We start from the raw sequence: 21,908 nt of genomic DNA on the forward strand, positions 1-21,908 counted from the left end.
TGCATGTCTTTTACTTATTTATTGCCATATCTTTCATACATTTATGTCTATTTAGATATCATGCCTGCTCTTGTTCTTGCAATATGTTGATAAACTGTGCATCATACAGGTTCAGGGTGATTCAATAGATGTGCTGATTCTAATGAACTGATAAGATCTTTGAAAAATGGATATGTATGGAATAATACCTCGTTAGGGAAATTATCAGGCAAACCCAAATCTTGGTGATAATGCTAGATTTTGTCAGAACATTGCTATTAGGTAAGGAGATGACCATTTTTGTGTCCAAAGCTAATTTTGCCATTTTTTTGTCGCACAATATTTTCTCACTTGCTCTCACGATACCTTTCTTTGCATGTTACCTTTTTTTTTTTAAAGTACCCTTAAGATTTTTTTTATGCTTGGTCTACTTTTTTCTTTTATTTAGTAAATCCTTTAAAGATATCTCATAAGATATCTCATAACAGTGTGGCATTTTTTAAGAGCAAGAGATGTGTTGACAGACTTTGACCATTGCATTTCCTGTCAATCTCTGTGTTTGTACTGGAGAGTCAAGCCTATAGTTTTTAGTAGTATACCACAGTATGTAGAGGAAGTTTTGTGTGATTGTGTGTGCGAGTGTCAGGGACATTTGCCTTTGCTCTTCCTGAAAAGCTTTCCGATTTTATATTTCATTTCGATTTTAAAGATGTGGCCTTGTAAAAGCATGCTAATATCATTTGATAAATACAGGTTTAGTGTGAGACGCAAAATAAACAATGGAGATGGGCGGAAGAGGACAGGAGGAACAGTAGCCAATGTTCTGTGTCGTTACAGTGTTTTATTTCTCTTCTCAATCATTCTCATTTTACCTATTCTCATTTAAATTTTCTTGATGACTGGTAGAATAAGACTTCAGTAGTTTGACTCTATTTTATTGGTTTGTCATTTTAGAGCCCTCCCCAGTAAGGTACGTCACATATGATTGTACGTGTATCTGAAATCATATGCTTGATTACCTCTGTGTGAGAGTGGGCATGTGTGCGCACAGGTGTTTGTGTGTGTGCGTGTGTGTGTGTGTGTGTGTGAGAGAGAGAGAAGAAAACAGAGCACAGTGCAATGGTTATCTATTATGTCTGCTGTAAATAATTATGTCCCCTTTCCATAGCCTTTTAATATATGAAGACAAATATTTAAAATATTAAAGTTTGAGATACATTTTTGTCTGGAAGATTTTTTATAGCCACATGGGGAAAAAGTTATTAGACCACTGGACCAGGAGCACAGTGCCATTCTAATAGCATCCGAGAACCAGAATTTAAGACACAAATTTACACCGTTGTCTTTAATTCTGTCTTTCTTGTATTTTAACCACTTATTTTAAATCTTACTTATGGATCACAATTGTACAGATTCTGTAAATATGACAAAAAATGGTTTCTTTTTTCTGTTTTTGTATAGAGAGAGATTACATGTGTTATGGCTACAATAATAATTTAATGAGACATTTCACAATACTTAAGCTATTGAGAATACAGACACAGTGTGAAAAGTGCTAAGATATATTCTTCTGTCTCTTTGTACAAAACAGTGTTGACTAAAAACAAAATAAAAGGGAGAGATCTCAAGCTTTATAGTCCTTCTGTCTTTTTCCATACATTTCCAGCTGCGAGAATCTGAGAGGAAATGGTGACACTCCCTTTTTTTCCCCCCCAGTGTCATCATCATGTTCCAAATATGAATCTCATTTGGTTTTCATGTTGTTAATATTAAAATTGTGGGACAAATTTTCCTTCGTTTCTTATGTGCTCTACACAAGCTTAGGTTTGATTTGTGACATAATGTACATGAAACGTGAAAGAGAGCTTATTATCCACTGGTGTTGCCCTGGATACGTCTGATTCACTGCATCATGAACAAATTGCAAGCAAAGTACTTATCGCTCTTTTCTGTACCTATCGAGTCATGTCAAACATATCATTCTGATTATTGATTCCTGTGTGCAAGAGCTGTTTTTAATCATGAGAATGTCATACATGCTGTTTATTTTTAAAGTAATAGCTTTTTATTTTTAAAACCATTTGCGATTCAATATTTCACAAACCTACTCTTTCTATTCCTGTCTTACTCCCCCAGTCTTTTTCATTCCCTTTTCTCTCTCTCTCTTTCACTTACACGTTTTCTTCAAGCAGCCAATCACAGAATACATTGCAACACATGTAACTATTTCTTGACAATTAACTGTTACCTAGCAACTGGACCTTTAGAGAAAGAAAGAGAGAGAGGGAGAGAGAGAAAAGAAGAAAGATCTGTGTAGTATACTGTGACTTGGTTTGGTTGCTACAACATATAACACAGAAACAGCAAGTAGAGATGATATGCAACACCCACACGTGTCCATGGCGACAGGGAGAAAAAGATAAACGCAAGCAGGGAAGTTTAAGGAAGAGTCACGGATAGAGGGAGGCGTGAATGGAGACTATATTCAGAAATTAATTAATAAGGCATTAGTTTAAAGCTGACATGAAACAGAAATTACAATCTTTTTTTTCTATTGTGACATATATTTGAATTAAACGGCTTATAGAACAAGAACAAATGTAGGGCAGGACTTGATTTTGTCCATCTGGTATTGATTGGTTTGCCATTGTTGTGATGTCATGTGAGTGACAGGTTGTCCCGCCCTCGCGCCAGTAAACACGTCATCAGAGAAGAGATGTCAGGGAAGTTATTTTGATTAAAGATTACGAGGGCACATGAATTTAAAAATGACTTGCAAGGATAAAGCATTAACACTACAATAATCCATGATAAAAAAAGAATTGTAGATTTAGATACATGGTGACTTTAACGAACGGTCACAGAGGAGTTCGTGAATGGAGAGATTCAGAATAGTTATTAAGGCGTGGCAAGTCTAACCCTTCACATTAATTTAGAGAAGGTCAGATAACAGGGAGTCAATCGTTTACGTAGAGGTGCTAAAAGTTTTCCCAAAGCAAAAAATCTGTACAGACGTACACGTATTTGCGTTCATACGTACCAATATTCTGTTAGACGTCCTCACCAGCACAGAAATACACGCAAGCAGACCCACATACTACACACTGGAGGTCTGACGTGATCTTGGTAAACGCTTTTAAGTCCTGTGCTGTGCTGGCAAAAAAAAAAAAAAAAAGCGGACACAGACAGACCAACTGACTTCAGACCAGACACTAACTCCTGTCAAACATGCACGCGGTGAACTAACCCGTCACAACACTGCCACCATGTGGCCGGAGTTACAAAACACTCCAGATTAATCTTGCGCACATCAGAAGGGGGTAGTGGCGCGCAATGGTTTGTATTTTCAGCTGTTAAGATACCACTATGATCCTATCAGCCCACGATCTGTTCTATGTGTTGGGTTAAAGTAAGCTGTGTTCCTCAATGCAGATAAATATTGTTTGAGGGAATTAATGTCATTAGTGATTCGTTTCAGTAATGCTGCATACGTCTGTTCTTTATTTTGTGCATATGTGAGTGAGTGATATTTAGTAATGATGTATTTTATATGCAGGGGTAATGTGTGGTTTATAATAGGATGCTTTCATAAATAGATGGGAACCATATTTAATATAAGATTTGGGAGCCTGTGATAAATGAGGCCACCTGGCTGACATCATTTGTGAAAAGCATGTGAATGGGGTGGTTGGAACATGGATTGTAATATGAGAATAATTGAATTATACAGTACAATGCTGCACTTACCTCTTTATACATGCAGAAACACATGCATATAACAGTGCCCGCATAATAGCCTATGTTTTTTTTTTTTTTTTTAAACAACAAGGTAAAACTAGTTCAAATTAATCATATAGGCCTACCATAAATTAATCGTACTAATCTTAAAAACTAGTTTCAGCTGTAGACATCTTATATTGTTCTTTCTTCCCAATTAAGCACTGTGCCATCCAACCCTAAATTGCACAAATCATTATTTTCTAAATGAAAAAAATCAGGAATGGGTCTGTTGTTTTACTCAAGTACTAAAGATATTATTTGCAACTTATTATAGTTTGCAACATTAACAAAGAGATGTGAGATATTCAACAATGAAAATTGTCTATCAACCCCTGTATTTAGACCTATTATGCCCCTTTTTACAAGATGTAATAAGTCTCAGGTGTCCCCAGAATGTGTCTGTGGAGTTTCAGCTCAAAATACCCCACGGATAATTATAGCATGTTGTAAATGCCCATTTTTGAGCATACTATTTTCATGCATGTATCTTTAAATGCAAATGAGGCATCCCTAGGGGACAGCCAACAGCGTGCTTTGGTCCAGATACTACCAAAAACGAACAAAACATTTTGGTTTTGACTATCATCTATCACTTATTACACGGCCACGCTCATATGACATTGCAGTCCTTCATCATCATGTAAGTTTTTTATTTGCATGCATTTTAAAGCCATATAAGTCTAAACTTCAGATATTTGATTTTCTGAGCACACACAACCGAAGCAGGCACAGAAAGCTGGCTGACAGATGGTGTGTCTGGTGAGTATTAAACTAATTTCTCTTTCACGTACTTATTGCGTCATGGGACAGTTTACCCCAAATTTTTGTCATAATTTACACACCCTCAAGCTATTCCAAACATGTATTTGTTTCACATAGGTTCACATAAACACAGTTGGTTATGTCTGTGAACATAAACAGCAAGTAAAGACATCTGTATTTACCTTGGCATAGTAGAGTTCTGTACATGAAACTGACATACCGTGAGCCTCAAACACCATTGTTTCCTCCTTCATATGTAAATCTCGTGCGTGCAAAAGACCACTGAAAATCCCAACATAACACCGACTGTGACGTTGCAGTCGGGATCATTAATATTTACGCCCCCCAAATTTGCATATACCAGCCCATGTTCTAGGCCAGGCAGTATTAGCGTGGACCTGCACAGCCGAATCATCAGAAGAAGCAAGCAAGGACAATAGCAAAAATGGCAGATCATGGATATAAATGTAATGTTCCAGGCTGTGCTAGCCTGGTTAAAACCAGACCATTCTCAGTTGTAACTGAGTTAGGGTCTGGCAAAGCTTCATAGACAAATCATTTCCAAAGGGGCGTCACCAACGGACGTAGCTCAAATGCATCTGGGCGCAATTGGATAGACCTAAAACCAATCAGAGCGATGAAGAAGATGACGTATGCAGAGCGACGTTGGTTCGTCTGTTATAGAACAACTTGCTGACACTGATTACTTGCTCTACGTTTATTTAAAATTAACAGCAAGACAACTGGAAGTGAATGTGCTTTCCATTAAATAAATCACACACCGTAAACAAAACCGTAATAAAGAAAAACTTTACAATTTAGACGCGCAAACTGGGTGCCGGTGCTGTGAGACGTACGGCTCGGGCAGATTCGGCTTGAAGTCGTTCATCCTCGGATGCTGCGCCGCGTGGGCTGTTACAAAAAACCTGTGCACACAGCCAAGCGAAATGGGGTCTTGCCAGTCTTGCGCACCGAACGCGTCATTTTTGCCCCGCGCACCTTCGCGCTCGTGCGGACGAGTCGAGTTAAAAAAGGCTTTACTCCGTGTCAGCGCGCGCTCTGACCGGTAAAGGGGGGCAGACCTCTCCCGAATCATCTCCAGCAGTAGCAGCCTCCGATCGCACCTCTAACTCCGCCTCCGTTTCCCTTGTAAGCTGATATTAGTATTTAAACATTCTCTATGATAAATGTTTGTGAAAAATATATTTTAATAACATGGTTTTGGCGGTTATAGAGTTCTAATGACGGTGTTCAACTATAACCGTCACACATAGTTCCACGGCGGCATCCATCTTTGTAAATGTACAAAATCTGCTTCACCGTCGCTGTGCTATCGTCATCGTGTAAAGCCCGCCCCAACGTTTCTGATTGGTGCCGTGATTTCTGCGGACTGGAAATGGGTTTCAATGAGCTCTTTGCCAGACTAATGCCGCGTTCCAGGCAACCTGTAACCCGTGTTTTTCCAACCTTATACCCGTGAAAGTGCACTGGAACGGCAGTCAAACCCGTGACTTCCCACCCGTGAACTTGTACTAGATCGATGTACTCCCAGTTACGAGTTCTGACGTCACATAGCCCGCAAAACCATACAAAACAACAATGGCAGCCCCTACGGATGCAGTGTTTCTGCAGGCGGTACACAGTGAGAATACACTTTAGGACAAAATAACGCTGCAGTCAAATTAATAATAATATAATAATAATGATAATAATACACACAAGTTTATGTATTACAATGTTATGTGTCTGAAACAATAAGTATGTATATACACACACGATTATGTATTACAATGTTATGTGTCTGAAAAAATAAGTATGTATATTGCGCTCAGGTAGTTTGGCGTGACTGGCCTGGAATGCTACAAAGTCGTGAGTCGTGGTTTGAAGTCGTGATTTACGTGCTCAAAAACCTGCCTGGAACGCAGCATAACTTTCAGAGCAAATCTAAATTTGCCGGAAGTTGTCTGGGTTGTCCCAGGCTAAGGCTGTGCAGGAGATGTGAGCACTTTTCATTCCCGTCCCACAGAACATCTGTCAACAGGCACGGTTGATGTTTTATCTATAACAGGATACCGCACCATTTTAATTCAAAGTTGTTAGTTTTCTCTGCCCATTTCACCACTGGCAGTTTTTCTAACCTGGGACAATATCAAGCAGGCTTCGCTCAGCGTTTGATACTGAAGAAGGGGGCAATTCCAACTATATTGCCATTACAACCCCTACCGCAAGCAGTAAGTAACGTTAGTGATTTTATCCACTTCTTGACTGTTGAAGCCATTTCTGTTTAAATCAAAAGTTTCTTAGTGAGCTAACAACATTAACGATAATTTACCCTGTGTTGTCGAGATGGAACGCAAGATGCTAGTAACGTTAACCAGGGGCGTAATTTGTGGGGGGGATGGGGGGGATATAACCCCCCCCAATATTTAAATCTATGCATTACGACCCCCCCATTATTTATACCATGATCACAATATCAGGAGGCATACCCAAACTTCAACCCCCCCAATGTTCAAACCAAATCTACGCCCTTGACGTTAACCTTAGCTAACTAGCAAGCTCCAAGTAAGGAAGGAGCATAGATAACTAAATAGTATGACGACCTATTTACACGGAGGTTAATATTATTTCCGGCCTGTGTTATCATATAAATCTACAAGATACATCTATGTCAATCCCTTTTGTCGGGTAGTATTATAATTGAACTATTTCATCAACAACACGTAACTCAGGAGCTAACTAGGTTAGTTTGGTTGATTACAGATAGCTCACTTGCTCCTTCTAGCTAACGTGACATTCTCCACCACTTGACTCATTTGACAATGCATCTAGTCAGTTTGTTAAAAGAAAATTAGTTTGAGAACTGATGATTCTTTTGCACATTTGTATTTCAGAGTACATCACAGCTCCTGTACAAATCTGTGAAACAGCCAATCAGAGCAGAGCTCAACATTATTATTCATGAGTCACGACCCTTCCAAATAAGGTAATAACAGCCCATTTCATTCTAGGGACAAATCCTAGGGTTGTAAATGGACATGTAAAACCGTATCTGGAGAATTTTTGCCCTTACCTAAGCCACATACCTTCTATGTAGATATCAGAGAACAATTCAAAATATTGTATCAATGCATTCTATGGTACCTTTAAAGTACACATGAAAACAAAATTGACCATATTTACTTTATTAGTGCAAATTGTTAGTTTTGTGGTGAACAATTCATCCGTGCAAGTCAATCCACACACCAAAAAAAAATTGGCTTCGTAATCTTTAATCAAAATCTGAAAATGCTCCTCCCCTCTGCAACGATGTCAGTTTGACGGATTGGGCTTCTAGTCTAGATGGGATGTACCCAAAAAGTGAAAGTGAGGAGCATTTATGGGTACAAGTTGGGAACCGGCCTACTTTACATATTTCAAGGGTGCTGAATCCAAAAAAACTGGTACCCAAGCGAAATTGTAAGATTTTTGACCTTCTAATTTGCATATCAAAATGGCCGCCAAATTGCCTATCTTGCTCAGTCGTTGGACCACCTACTTCAGAGAATAGATTGGCAAGATCAGCTTTGTTGTCAGGGAGGGACAGGAAGTTGGTCCAGTTTTTCGGAAGATGCACATCACGACCCTCAACAAGTCTTCTGATCGGTTGAGCTGCTTTTGTGCGTCGTGTCCTGGTAGCACCCTTGATGGTCTCTTCTCTGTATCTGTCAAACACAACGTCTATCCGTTTATAGGAACATCCTGCTTTCAATACTGCTCTGACAAATGTGTCAGCCAAATCTCCAAATGTTACTGCTTTGTCTGGCTTTCCTAGTGCAACCACCAGTGCCTGTCCATCTATGATGAGGCAAGATGACATGTCGGGAAGTTCAATAGCCTCAGGACAGACTATGTCTTCTGTTAACTTATTTACGGCTTAACGTCCTTAACCACGCCCCTCCAACTGCCTGAATGAAACGCCTACTTTTCTAGATCCAATTAGGTTCCAGTTGGAAAAAACAAGCCACGCCCTCTCTTTTTATAATTTAGTATTCCGTTTCTCTCGGAAATACATCACAACACTGAAATAAAGTCGGTTGCAACTTCCGGTTCACAGGGACTTTAAATGCTCTGGCGAGGAGATAAACATGGCGGACATAATTCATGTACAGCTCACTCAAGGCAGGGTTTATGCTAATAAGGCAGATTCAGCAGTTGTGGGCCGGGCCTGAGCATGTGACAGCACATTGGAGCACATTCCTGAACGGCTCATTTTGAGACGTTTACATGGACCCTTATAATCGGATTGACGGCTCAATCGGACTAAAAAACCTTCATGTAAACACCTTAATCGATCCGATTGAGCTCGATCCGATTGAAAGGGGTGGTTTACTCCTTTTGTAATCCGATCGAGAGAACATATAAACACTTGATCGGATTGAAAACCGAAACTAAAAGGACTGCGCATGTGCAATGACGTTGAAATAGCGTAATGACGTATGACGCACGGAACGAGCTGTTCTTCCTGTTGAATAAAGTGAATATAAATGAGTGTTCCGTTATTAAAAAATTCTCATTTGAATTTTGAAGTGAAGCAGGACAACGTCCCACCAGTGCTTGTTTCAGATTATCATCCATGGACGACTGGTTTTGGGCGCAGGGTTTTACTGCGTGATCAATATAAGCAGCACGGCAAAACGGTTCAAGCTCATCGTCTCCAAATCATGACCAGAGACGGATAAATATTAAAGGGTTAGTTCGCCCATTTAAGACATGAAGTTGTATGCAATCCTTACCAGCACTGTAGTGCATACACACTGACCCACTCTGTAGTCACCTCCCTGGTCAGAGTTCTGGCCGCTGGAAGTTTTTCAATGAAGTACTCCCGGTTATTTTCCGGGGCCTCAAAACTGTGCGTTTTTACGTGAAAAAATTATTTGCGTTTCAAAGCTTGATTAATTTACCACACAAAAAACACGCCGGTCAAAATTCATACCTCAGTTTTAATCGGCACTATTTTCTTTCCATTTCTATCAATCCGCGCTGCTGTCAACGTCAACAGTGCGCACGTTCCGATCAGCTGTTCCATAGTGTTTACACAATCGATTGACAACGACGTAAAAAGTATTAGATTAACAATGGTGCGAACTTGTAAATTCCCAGGCTGTGACCACAACGATGTACCGGGATCAAAGTTCAGATTCCATCGTTTTCCTGTTTCGAATATAACTATGAGACAGCTTTGGCTGGTTGCCATTGGCTACTCTGCGGGAGCTAAAATATCCAGTCCGGAATAAAGGATTTTCGTGTGTGTAGTGCTCACTTCAGCGAAGACGATTACAACCAAGGAGGAAAAGGAAAATTAAAGAGTTTTGCTGTACCAGTACCACGGGTAAGCTCTATTTACTAACTTTATGATCCCATGTCTAAACTGTACGGTAAACAAGCTGATGTTTAACGTTAGACTCCATTATAAAACACGTGAAAAGATGTCTAATATAAAAACAGTATAGGGATATTGGTACAATTTGCTGAGAAAACTATTTGATTGAACACACATACAATTGAGGTTTGGTGTTGCAATCAATAACATTGTCGTTGTGCTAAAATTACTTTCATCATCTGATCCGTCTGGCATTGTGCTAAAATTGGTTTCATCATCAGAAGTTTCGCAGTCAGACATGTTGTCAGCGAGTCGCGCTATCAACAGCTGATCGGAACGTGCGCACTGTTGACGTTGACAGCAGCGCGGATTGATAGAAATGGAAAGAAAATAGTGCCGATTAAAACTGAGGTATGAATTTTTGACCGGCGTGTTTTTTGTGTGGTAAATTAATCAAGCTTTGAAACGCAAATAATTTTTTCACGTAAAAACGCACAGTTTTGAGGCCCCGGAAACTAACCGGGAGTACTTTCTTGAAAAACTTCCAGCGGCCAGAACTCTGACCAGGGAGGTGACAACAGAGTGGGTCAGTGTGTATGCACTATAGTGCTGGTAAGGATTGCATACAACTTCATGTCTTAAATGGGCGAATTAACCCTTTAAGTCTGCTGTTTTAAAAAAAATAAAGAACCAATAGAGGAGAATAGTTATCCGCGAACAGCGGCATATTCGTGCAGTAGCCTAGTGTGCGCATGTCAAAAAATCAATTCCGATTTGAATCTTGTGACATATAGCCTAAATGCGCACATCAACCCGATTACTTTATTTATCGTTCATGTAAACACCGCGTTCGGATTTATCAATCGGATTGATTTCATTCCGATTGAACCATGTAAACGCAGCTGTTTCAGATTTATGGGGAAAATAACAAATGGATGGATTTTTACCACAATTGGGTTGTTGTGTACACACTGCAGACACATAAATATGTTCAAAAACAATATAAAAGTGAATTTTGCATATTAGGTCCCCTTTAATATTTGAGTACAGTTAAACACGAGTAATCAATCATGAAAAAAAAAAACCAGACAGAATTATATTTTAAAGTATGAACATTTATTCACCTGATTTTATTCCTGTCACACAAAATACCAAAGCTTCCATAAAGATTCCCCACAGAAAATAATAGCTGATTGTATAGCTATAGCTTTGTTTGGAAAAAGCGTGTCTGTTTTTACTCTCAATGTTTCTTTTTGTTTTTTCATTATCCTACTGGGAAAGTTTTCCACAATCCACATTCCCAACATTTGTTTTTTTGCCAAGGAACTTTAATCTCACCTTCGAGAGCTGAACATGAAGGAGTACAGACAAAAGATGATGGATGCACGCTTGTATACTAACATGTCTAATATGTGAATTGTTCTATTCCCAATATAAAGGATATTTCCTGAATAACATTAATGTTTGATTATAATCTTTTACCTCCCTCTACCTCTCACTTTCGCTCGCTTTGACCCTTCCGTTTTCATTTTTGAACACTTTCACTCGTCTGGTTCTCACCACCCGGTTCATAGGACGGACTACTCGAACCATGTACCGTCGTGAATACTTTGTTTGACTCTGTCCCATTCCTTTCACACTCTGAGGAGCCAGTTCCTTGCCGTCCCCTCCCTCCTCACCCTCCTCTCGGTAACCATGATGACGGAGGAAGGGTTCCAGGGTTGCTAGGCGATTGTTAAGATCTGTGATGCGCCTCTGTAAGTGGGAGACTTCTCTGAAGAGATCATTTAGGGACTCCGAGAGAGGACGAACCCTGTGAGAAAGAAAAGTGTGAGACGGGACTGGAATGTGTGAGAGTGAGTGTGTTTGTGTGCCACATCTGTACGAGAGAGAAAAATAGTGTATAATCGCTCTTCTGTGCTTCTTCCGTAAGGGTTTGGCAGATTTATACAGCAATTTAAAAAAATATATTTAAATGGCATGAAACAAATTATTCTTTCATGTAAGGACGTAATTCATATTTTCATATTTCATATAAGCCCTACACTTTAAACACTCAACTCTGAATCAATGTACCAAGTGAGACCTAGGAATAAGAGTGTTAATATGGTAAGGTTGTGTCAATTATGCATTATTGATGTGATAAAGGAGATTTCACATAAATTTTAGTGCACTATATGTGTGGTCAGTAAGTCAAATAACATACATTAACAGGACGTAGTTTAAAATGACAAGGCTGAGCTTCTGGTCCTTCTAGCCAAGACCTGCCTCACAAAATCTCGAAAGGTCACAGCGCTACTGCCTCCAGGTGTGTTAAAACGCTCAGTGCCAGAGGATGACGAGTCCTTTGTACACCACATTATGACAACTGTCCGATCCTGCCGCTTCACGAACAACAACAAAATGAAAACAGCCTTTTTGCTCGGTAGCTCATCTGGTCTATAGCATTTTCACAGTTAGACTAATGCGAAGTAATCTCTCTTCTGGCGTCTGCCATCCCTTACGAAAATTAACCATGGTTTTATTATAGTAGCCTACAAGTGTAGTAACCATGTTTTAGGTGGATTGATTACCATTTGTATAACCACAGTTTTACTACAAATAGCATGGTTAAACTATAGTTAGTGTAGTTTTTTTTTGTTGTTGTAGTAAAACCATGGTTAATTTTTGTAAGGGATAGGCTACTTATCCTCAAATGCATCCAAAATCCTGCCATCCAGTCATCGTGTTCCTTTACGCTTTTACATTTTTTTATGTGATACGTATAGGCCCATTTATTCGTTGTGCTGCGTCCTGATGCTTTTCAACCGCACTGTTTTTCTCACGAGCACCGCTTTTTTAAACGCTGTGTCAAGTTAACCTTAAACGCATAGCCTATTTCGGGTCTTTTGTGACCCGGGACGTCATTCACTACCCTCCTCCTCGTTCATTTTTTTAAAAAAGTTAGACATCGAATATTCGTAGTATTCCTCAATCAATTCATTATAAACAATGTATAATAATAATACAATTATAAAAGAATTCCTGGTTTCCCATTCATTTTTTTGAAAAAATTGTGTAGGGTCGCTAACGACCCGAGGTGTTTAACAGTGTAAGTATATTTTTTTCTGCACAATAATACTTGAATCTTTTATGACTGAATAAGTGCAGTGTCTGATAAGTCTGATTGCTTGATTGAGAATATGTTTGAGATGGTGAATATGAGCCAGATGGTGAATGCACTGGGAAATGACCTCTGAGGAGGACAGTGGTGATGGTATAAAACATCTGCCCAAACTGATCCCTTCCAAGCTCCAAAAGGTATCGAAATATGCTTTATTTTATTGTTCTGTAATTGTTACTCTGATATCAGGACAGGAGAGTTTTATATTATCGTGACAGATCCATCCATGTATATTGATCCGGGTTGCTTGGCCCCAATATGTAATAATGATTGGCGAAACATTCATGCATTTAAGGATTAAAGGTAGGGTAGGCAATTTTCGGAGCGGCTAGTAATAGCAAGTTATAGCAAGCATGCCCTGGTGAAAAAAAATATGCTAAGTATACTTGCTGCCAGACTAATTTGTGCTAACACACTAAAGTGTATATATATATATTTTTTTTTTTTGTGTGTGTGCCTGTTATTAGGATAGGACAGTAGCTAGACAGGAAGTGAGGTGGGAGAGAGAGAGAGAGGGGGGACGGGATCTGGAAAGGTCCACGAACCGGGACTCGAACTTGGGTCTCTCGAAGCACATGTCGGCACACTTGCCCACGAGGCTATCGGCACCGACTACTATAAATTGCACACTTTGTCTTTAATAACAAATGCACATTAATAGACGAATAATACTTAGCTATACTTTGTACAAAATACTATTGTATACTACAATATATTTTGAAAGTATACTTTCAATCATTTCCAGTTAAAATATACCTAAAATATATGTTTAATAAAGTGCAAATAAATACACTTTTAAAAAATAAACTGAATTTTCACTTCAAGTATATTTTTTCTAAAATGTATGTTTAGAAAATATAAAGTACAATTATTTTAAAGTGTGTTAAACGTTGTATTGTGAAAATAGGTAAAAGCATGATGCTAATATACTTTTAATATATTTCAAGATAGGACCATTTTTGTGCAATGTACTATTGAAAAAGGGAATATATTTCAAATACAATAAAGTATACTCTTTTTTTCACCAGAAAAAATTCAGAGTCTCCAAAGCCCTTCTTTAGCTTCAGCATTTAATTGGCGGTAAATGTCTCGTAAACCTTTTTCATCTGGATTTAAATTGTTAGTATTAATTTTTTAGCTAGTTAAGTAGTTTAGGTGTTTGTTATTGGCGCTTGATGTCTAGCTTCACATGCTTTGTGTATTATTAGCTTGATCTGCTAATTGGCACTAGTCGGATACGCTACAGTTGATCAAATAAAAGAGATCAGCTTCCTTTAACAGTCTCAGTCTGAATTACAAGAATCATTATCTCATGTACATGCAATACAGTCATTCAGACAGCATGTGTGCCTGAAAAACCTTTTCCTGCCATTTTAAGTGCTGTTGCAAAGCTTGTAGCTTAGAATAAGCTTCATGAAAACAATCTCCTCAGGGCAAAGGGAGTGAGTCTGTTAAACTGCCGACTTCAGGATAACAAACCCCAAAGGACGCTGCATTTTTTTTGTTTATATAAAACCGTCCAACAAGCAGCTTTCATGTGCAAAAAAAACTTTAAGTGAAAGTGGGCAAAACAAGAAAGCTTTAGTGAACATAGCAAAGAGAGCTAGGCCTAGCTACTTGTTACAGGTAAGTGTTGTAATAAATGCATGTTATAACATATTGGTGGTTGGTTAACACTAATTGCTTTGTACTTCAAGTCTCTTTGCAATGAATTTGTACAGGTATCAGGAAGTACAATGTGTTACCTGGAGTAGTCTGGCAGAAGGGCATTGGGTTGTGAGTGTAAGAGGGTCTTGATATCTTTGAATATGCGTTTGCCCCAGGCGTCCAACACTCGAGTCACGCTGCGTATGTTAGCCACGTTCACGTTCTCCGCTGCCGTGAGGGCAAAGACAACGAGGTTAGTCTTTAATAAGGCCGGCGACCACATGACAAGAGGCTGTCTGATACTTCAGAATGGGTTTAATCAGGTTTCTTTCACTGGACTACAGGGCTTTAACTTTAAAGGGTGGAATTAGGAGATGTCTGTTTGTGTTTTAGCTAGGCTGACAGATAAGGGTGTGAGTTATTTGGTGTACACTGGTGGTGGTCAGCAATGTGACTTCAATTGAATATTAGATAATAGCTCCATGAAACTGTCCAGACTGACCAACATAGACCAACACAATGATTTGATTGTTTGTGGAATGGACGCATCACAGAATATTACCTCAGAATTAAACACAAATTTAAGCAGATACCCTCAGAATTTAACCACTAATAAGTAGTCTCAACTAAGTTGAACACATTCTATATATGAAACCAATACATATTATTGATCTGTTCTACCTCCTTCCCTGTAGTTCCAATTCCCATAATCCACTTCGTTGCTCATCCCAAAGCATGAAGCCAAAAACGCCACGGCCACCATAGGCACCATCAGTATCTTCTTTGCCGTGGGAACAGTCATGGTGAAGAAGTGTCTGAGATGTAAAGGAGAGGCAAGGAGAAATAGCAAAAATTTAAACAAGTACTAAGAAAGCTCCCAGTGTAAGGCAAGAGATTTAAACCTTTACCCTGCCAATACATCTGGCACACGGGAAAGCACTTTGTTTTTTCCAGGACAAACAGCCAGAAGTGTTTTAGGGTCCAATGATTCTGTGGAAAATAGTGCAGAGGCCTGTATTTTTATACAATTATTCGTTGTATTCGTTGTCAATTTCTCCTCAGGACAATTTGGGCTCTTTTTTTTTTGTCCTTTTGAGTTTTTTTATTAGAATTTAATATTAAATTATTCGAGGCACAAATGTATTTATTTATTTATTTTTACATTACCTTTTCTGTATCCAACTATTAAAATCACACAACAAAGTAATAATTTTCACTTTATCTGTTGAAATAATATTTAATTAATAAAACTATTTTAAATTTGTAGCTATTTTTTATTTACCAAAATTATTGCTTTTATAACAAAATGTTACATCCATTTGGATTGCTTCTACAGTACGGCCTACATCATATTTTGAAAATTAAATAAAGTAAACAAACTCAAACTCACTTTCCAAATATTCTATATGTCAAGAACTTCCTTTCTTTGACCGTTGATTGAAAAAGTAACATTGACTTTATTCTATTAGTTTCATGCTTTATTTCCGTGGCCTCTTGCCCTTCACCTCCAAAGAATCACTCAAGCGTTGGGTATTTCCAGGCTATTTAAATGAATGACTAGTTCATTCAGGAACACAGAGGCGAGATGGATGACGGGCTGATTGTCTTGTGACTGGCCTAACTGATAGCAAACTCAATTAGTTTTATTTGAAAGAAAATCTCCTTTGTGCTGCATTGAGCCACAAGTCTCAATGACTGAGGCATAGAGAGCTCTCTGAGGTAAGATAACTGTGAGAACTCACAATCAACATGATCATTAGACTAAAACAATCACATTGCAGAGAAACGCTGCAGTAAAGCAAAGAGAAACTGGAGTGAGAGGGAGTCCAGAAGGGAGAGAGAGCTTTACATAATATTGAACTTGGAGATAGTAATTGACTTTGTAGAGTGAGTCAGAAAAGAGGCATTTCTTAAAATGGCTCCATGACATCGTGGCGTAGCAGAGATCTGGATGTGCTCAAGAATCCGAAAATCACAGGATTAATGTTCGATCAGGACACTTCTGTCAGTTTTTACCCATTTCACCCTTTTTTTTTTCTTCCAAAAATCATGCAGTCTCTCAAATTCAGAGAGAAGGAGCTGACATACAACATGGATATCAAGCAAACACTTACAACAGACATAAATACATCCTGAACATTGATGAACATTGACATACACTTGCTGTAAAATAGATTTTTGATGCTTTATGAGTTCTAGACTGACCCAATTGCAAGATATGAAGGATATATCCAGCAGAGAGAGGCGAAATAGCAGAATAGTAAAACTGCAGGACACAGATACCACTTTAAGTGCAATATTATAGAACACTGGTTTTAATTCCACTTAAAGTTACTTACTTTTTCAGGGAACGAGATGTGGCTTTCCTTTCTCTTTTGTTGTCCTCCTCTCCTCTGCTGTAATATCACTGTCCTGTCCACTTCTTCTTTCTGAATGCTATTGAAGTCTATTGACAGTCAGACACACTTAAACTTATTTCTGCCCTGCATAAGAACTTGTGTACAACTCTCTCTCTCTCTCCTCTATCTTATCCCCTCCCTTCTTTTTTTCTTTCTATTTTCTCTTTCCCCCACGTCCATCTGTTGGCCTCTGCCTTCTCACTCCTTCCCAAAATATCACCCTTTCCAGATGTGCACCTTTTCTGTAGATTTATTTTGTTTTCTCCATCTGATCATTTGCCCTTTTTTCACTTATAGTGACACACACACACACACACCTTATATAGTAAATAGTGAGGATCTTTCATTGACATTATAATAATAATGCTACAACCTCTAAACCAAACCCTTACTGAAACCTATTGACATTTTAAAGCAAAGCACGATTTAGCTGATTTATGTGCATTTTAAATAGTGATAACCACTTCAGATGTCCTCATCTGTCAGTTTTTAACATGTTTGATTATATGTGTGAGGACATTTTCTCACAAGAATAGACAAATCTACACAGAGAGAGAGAGACTCTAGCAGGTTAGCAGTGAAGTCAGTCTCATAAATCAGTTATGGTTTCACATGATTTCTTTTATTCAATCAAGGCTCTTTAACATTGCTGAGCAAAAAATGCATGTGGCTTTCAGTTGGAATGCCCTTTTATTAAAAACACGGCATTCATAATTCACTCTTCACTTCTCACTGTATTATTTCCATGGTTACAGTTGGCGATTTTTTGTCTGCCACTTCAATACATGTCTTTTAAACCTGGATAAAAAAATGTCCAGACTTGTAATAAAAATATGTGCCAAAGGTAATACCATTTACCTTGATTGTACTTTTGAATTCAATACAAGACGACTATTTTAAGTCCTAAAACAATTGTTACCAACCTCAAAATCAAGATAAAAACTTGTGTGGTTGTTATTTATATCCAGGAATTGCAGCAGGATAGATATACACATTTATAATTCAAAATCAACTTCCTTTTTTTATTTCTCGAATGTAGACTGGAATGAACATTTAATGCCTTTACATATGTTTGACTCTCATAATGACTCCAGAAAGAAACAATGAAAAAGATTATGGGACATGAAATATTTTGATTCCCTGGTATCCAGATGTTATATTTGTTGTGCTCTTTTTTTTGCTTTCCCTGGCCTCTCCCTCTGGTATGTGTGGTCAGTTTTTGCCTGGCTTATACGAGTTTGTGAGTAGGCTATTCCTTTACTTCAGCTCAGCAGTCACAAGGCACACATGCACCTGTTTCTCATTAAATAAGGCAATTTGTCACCTCTAACTGAATTCCTTGCTCTTTTCTTCTCCTTGCTCCTCATTTATCTCTCTATCTCAGTCTTTTTATTTTTATCATGGAGTATTTGAGGTGCTTGTGCAGTCTTGATGGCTTAAATTTAGTTTTATGTTGTTGGCTTTTTACGTCACTTATAGACATTATCGTCTGCCTGTTATCTATTTTAAATCAGATAGGCTATTATATATATAGTTTTCTTCCTAATATATACTTTAAAGTTATACTAAACGGTGGGAAAACTTTATTTGACGATTCACTACTGCTGTTTTTGATTTATCTGTCCTGGCGCTTATTATGTGTATTTCAGTGACAGTGATGTAATCATTATGTAATTAATTTTTTTGATGATTTTGGAAGTCCTCTTTATTTGATGCGAGTCCAGGCGCTCTCTCGCAAAGTATCACGTGCTCTTCTGCTGCCACCTGGTGGTCAAAGACAAGGTGCACTATTTTTAAACCAAATTATTCCCGAATTCGAATTAGCAAAGTAGCATAGTAAAAAGTTTAAAACGCCTATTGTTTCTGCATATAAACATAGGCTATAATTAAGCATTTTTTGTGACATTTTTTTAAAGACCTGAACTGAATTTTTCCCACACGCTTTGTAAAGAAACTAGATTTTAGTGTTGAAACTTTGTTTAAAAAACTGTTTATATTCAGATTTAAGTATTATTACGTTTTTAATATACCAACCAAAGAACAGCAGTTCTGTTAAAGGACAAAATTAAGAAAGAGAGCTTGTGGTGTGAGAGAGGAAGTGTTTACTGAGGATTGCATGAGCTTGTACTTCACGATGTTTATGAACTTCCACTCTGATGTAGGCTAATATGGCTTAACATCCTGTGTTGTTACGGTTGTTTTTTGTTGTTGTTTTTTTGCCACTTCTTTTGGAAACTTTGTGCTGGATGGTGATATCTGAGCTTTGATGAAACAACACAAAGAAAGAAAAGGTGGATTATTTTGTTTTTGTTTTTAAAATGAAAAGACATGTACATTTTGCACATATAAAGATGTATGCTGTGCTGTGTTGGATCGTAATACTGTGCTGTTGGCAGGAAACCCAAGGTATAGTTGACCATTATTTATGTGTCATTGCAGTGTGTGTTTCATTTCATTTTCGTTATTGTATTGCTGGATTTCTCACCCACACTCTCTCAAGACGAATTAGAAAGTTAATGAACATATCATGAGAGCACAGATGGTTCAATAACACCATGATATTTCCTCTGTCCCTCCAGCCAAATTTAACATCTCTATGTTGAACAGAACCAGAGTGGCACTAGCAGGAGACGTTCTTGACTTCCACCTGTCAGTGGCAATTCCAGCAAACTACAGCTCGAGCCTTTTATGCTTCACTCAGAACAGGCAAATTTGGAGTACAAATCTTAAAAGTGATTTTTCTGACAAAAGCGTGTCGGTGAAAGCACAAATCAAAATGCACAACAGCTCCAGTTCTGGCAATTACTACTTTCGTAATGCATTAGTAAAGCATGGGCAAATTTTGGAAGTGCATTGGGTGGTTCATGTGAGAGGTGAGTCTGCAGATCATTGATCATCCAGGATTGGGCTTACATTTTATGTGCGCTATGAATGAAATGCATTGGTGCCTTTTGCTAATCTCTCAGGCACAACTTAAACAGCATTAAAATATGTATGAATCTTGATAGTGGTTTTTACTTCAAAACCTTTCATTTGATACATTTGTGGCTTGTGAGCCAATAGGCTTGACTGATGAATAAAGAGGATCATGGATTCATAAAAAAATGATGACAGCAAAGGAAGCCTGAGAGTTCAGCCATGTGACATACTAGACTGAAACTGTCACTTTCAGCAAAAGAAAAACTCTCTATTTCCCCTTTGTTGCTTCCCTCCCATGTCCCACCCTAACTCTCCGTTCTCAAGATAAAGGTTATGAGGAGCCAAATGAGGAGTTAGAAGATGACATCATCACAATGATGGCTTTCTCGGGAATTCTTCTCATCTTCAGTGTTGCCGGCTCACTTTACATATTAAAGAGCTACAAGGTAACACTTGGCCACACATATATAGCACATACTGTAAAAATTCAACTGATTCTCAAATTGTGTATACTTTATTCAATACTTTGAGGGGTTATAGATATGGAATGTTAACTAAACAGTATTCTGTCCGTCAGTTCAGAAAAGATGATCTTTGTTTTATTATGCAAGATGTGTAATTCCAGAATTGCTTTGATTGCAAGATAGTGCTGTTATGAGCAGAAAAGGGCAGACGTGTACAATCCAGAAAACCACATGCGTTACTGTTAGTTTCAGATCTAGTTTTGCCTCTTTTTTTTTTTAGGATCAACCGCCTTGTAGAGATGACAAAAATGTAGTAGCAGAGCAGAGACCCGAGGATAGCAACGATGTGATGTTGGATGAGGATCCTGCATCTGCATCACTCTACACAGTGAGATTTCTTTTTCTTTGTCTCAATATTTGGAATTTATTGGGAAATGGTTTTAGTAAGAATTTTAGGCTTAATAAGGGCTTTATGCATCACTTTATACTCCCTTCCAACAGGCGCTACAACACAGATCAAGCTCCATTTATGATTCTCTGAATCCAGAGATTATGATGCATGAAGAAAACACAAGGGAGAAAAATTCAGATAAAAAGGTTTGTTTAATAGGGGAAAATTGTACAACATTCCATGACCTGTAAAAATATGTTAAATTATTATTAATTATATTACATGTCTACATTAAATAATATGGTTGTAAATTTAATGAATCATGCAGTGAAGGTACTTCATGACATACACTTTGCATTTATGGTAAAACATAAAAAAAACTACTAATACTTACAAACTCAGACACACGATTAAACCACAAAGCACATATTATCACCAACAATATACCTTTGTGTGTTTGTAACAAAAACAGTCTCTCTAGATAGTTGATCCACTATTTTAAATCAAATATAACTTTCTGAACCCTATTGGTTATTAGCAATATACGGGAATTAAACCAGATGTCATGTCACCCTTAATCAAAAAGAAAATTTGTCATAATTAGAATTTGAGTATTGTTTTAGAATACCAACATTTTCTATTGCTGTGTTCTCTTTCAGCACTGCGAAGCCCAAGAAGAAGTATTTGATTCTGTTTATGAAAACCTGTGAAGGAATCAATGAATGAATTAATTTTACTAGCTAGAATGTACTTAGTGTCAAATAAATATATTTTGTATCATATTTTGTGTAACATAAAATAAATGAAAGATCAAAACAACTGAAAGCTGTGTCAATATGTGTCGTTTCCCCCCAAACCTCTCGCCTCACCTCCCATAGACATAATAAATACATAGCCGCCCTATTGGCCGCTGGAGCGTACGTCAACGGCGCCGCCATGTTGGGGATGGCAACTTTCCCATACCTCTCATACCGGGAATTGAGAAAAATGCCTGTTTTGTGCGCTGTTTGGGGCTGTACACATCGCCACACAATTGAAAACA

General features: G+C 38.1%; 2 protein-coding genes across 3 annotated transcripts; one reads left to right on the forward strand and one right to left on the reverse strand.

The window, feature by feature from the left end:
• Nucleotides 1–10,869: 10,869 nt before the first annotated feature.
• Nucleotides 10,870–17,137, reverse strand: si:ch211-243a20.3 (uncharacterized protein LOC100151507 homolog). The gene is made up of 4 exons (XM_056250486.1): nt 17,033–17,137; nt 15,375–15,508; nt 14,792–14,921; nt 10,870–11,696 (listed from the first exon to the last, which is right to left on the reverse strand). The coding sequence occupies exons 2-4, from the start codon at nt 15,493–15,495 to the stop codon at nt 11,372–11,374; spliced, it is 576 nt and encodes a 191-aa protein (XP_056106461.1). The 5' UTR covers nt 15,496–15,508; nt 17,033–17,137; the 3' UTR covers nt 10,870–11,371.
• A 2,164-nt stretch (nt 17,138–19,301) lies between these two features.
• si:ch211-243a20.4 (uncharacterized) lies at nt 19,302–21,634 on the forward strand. 2 transcript variants are annotated; one of them, XM_056250424.1, is made up of 6 exons: nt 19,302–19,498; nt 19,672–19,965; nt 20,336–20,457; nt 20,756–20,863; nt 20,977–21,072; nt 21,526–21,634. In XM_056250424.1, the coding sequence occupies exons 1-6, from the start codon at nt 19,411–19,413 to the stop codon at nt 21,574–21,576; spliced, it is 759 nt and encodes a 252-aa protein (XP_056106399.1). In that variant the 5' UTR covers nt 19,302–19,410; the 3' UTR covers nt 21,577–21,634. The 2 variants fall into 2 exon arrangements, with proteins under 2 accessions (XP_056106399.1, XP_056106400.1); XM_056250425.1 differs by lacking the exon at nt 19,672–19,965 and having other exon boundaries at nt 19,303–19,498.
• The last annotated feature ends 274 nt before the right edge of the window (nt 21,635–21,908 follow it).

The sequence above is a fragment of the Rhinichthys klamathensis genome, unplaced genomic scaffold (assembly GCF_029890125.1).
Source record: "Rhinichthys klamathensis goyatoka isolate OS25496 unplaced genomic scaffold, OSU_Roscu_1.1 h1tg000069l_1, whole genome shotgun sequence".
Taxonomy (NCBI): Eukaryota; Metazoa; Chordata; class Actinopteri; order Cypriniformes; family Leuciscidae; genus Rhinichthys; species Rhinichthys klamathensis.

Coding starts and splice junctions, on each gene's coding strand:
- si:ch211-243a20.4 (XM_056250424.1), top strand. CDS start 19,411: ATGAAAAGACATGTACATTTTGCACATATAAAGATGTATGCTGTGCTG. Junction 19,966..20,335: donor TTGGGTGGTTCATGTGAGAG/GTGAGTCTGCAG, acceptor TCCGTTCTCAAG/ATAAAGGTTATGAGGAGCCA. Junction 20,458..20,755: donor ACATATTAAAGAGCTACAAG/GTAACACTTGGC, acceptor TTTTTTTTTTAG/GATCAACCGCCTTGTAGAGA.
- si:ch211-243a20.3 (XM_056250486.1), bottom strand. CDS start 15,495: ATGACTGTTCCCACGGCAAAGAAGATACTGATGGTGCCTATGGTGGCC. Junction 14,922..15,374: donor TTGGAACTACAGGGAAGGAG/GTAGAACAGATC, acceptor CCCTCACGGCAG/CGGAGAACGTGAACGTGGCT. Junction 11,697..14,791: donor CTTCTGCCAGACTACTCCAG/GTAACACATTGT, acceptor TCTTTCTCACAG/GGTTCGTCCTCTCTCGGAGT.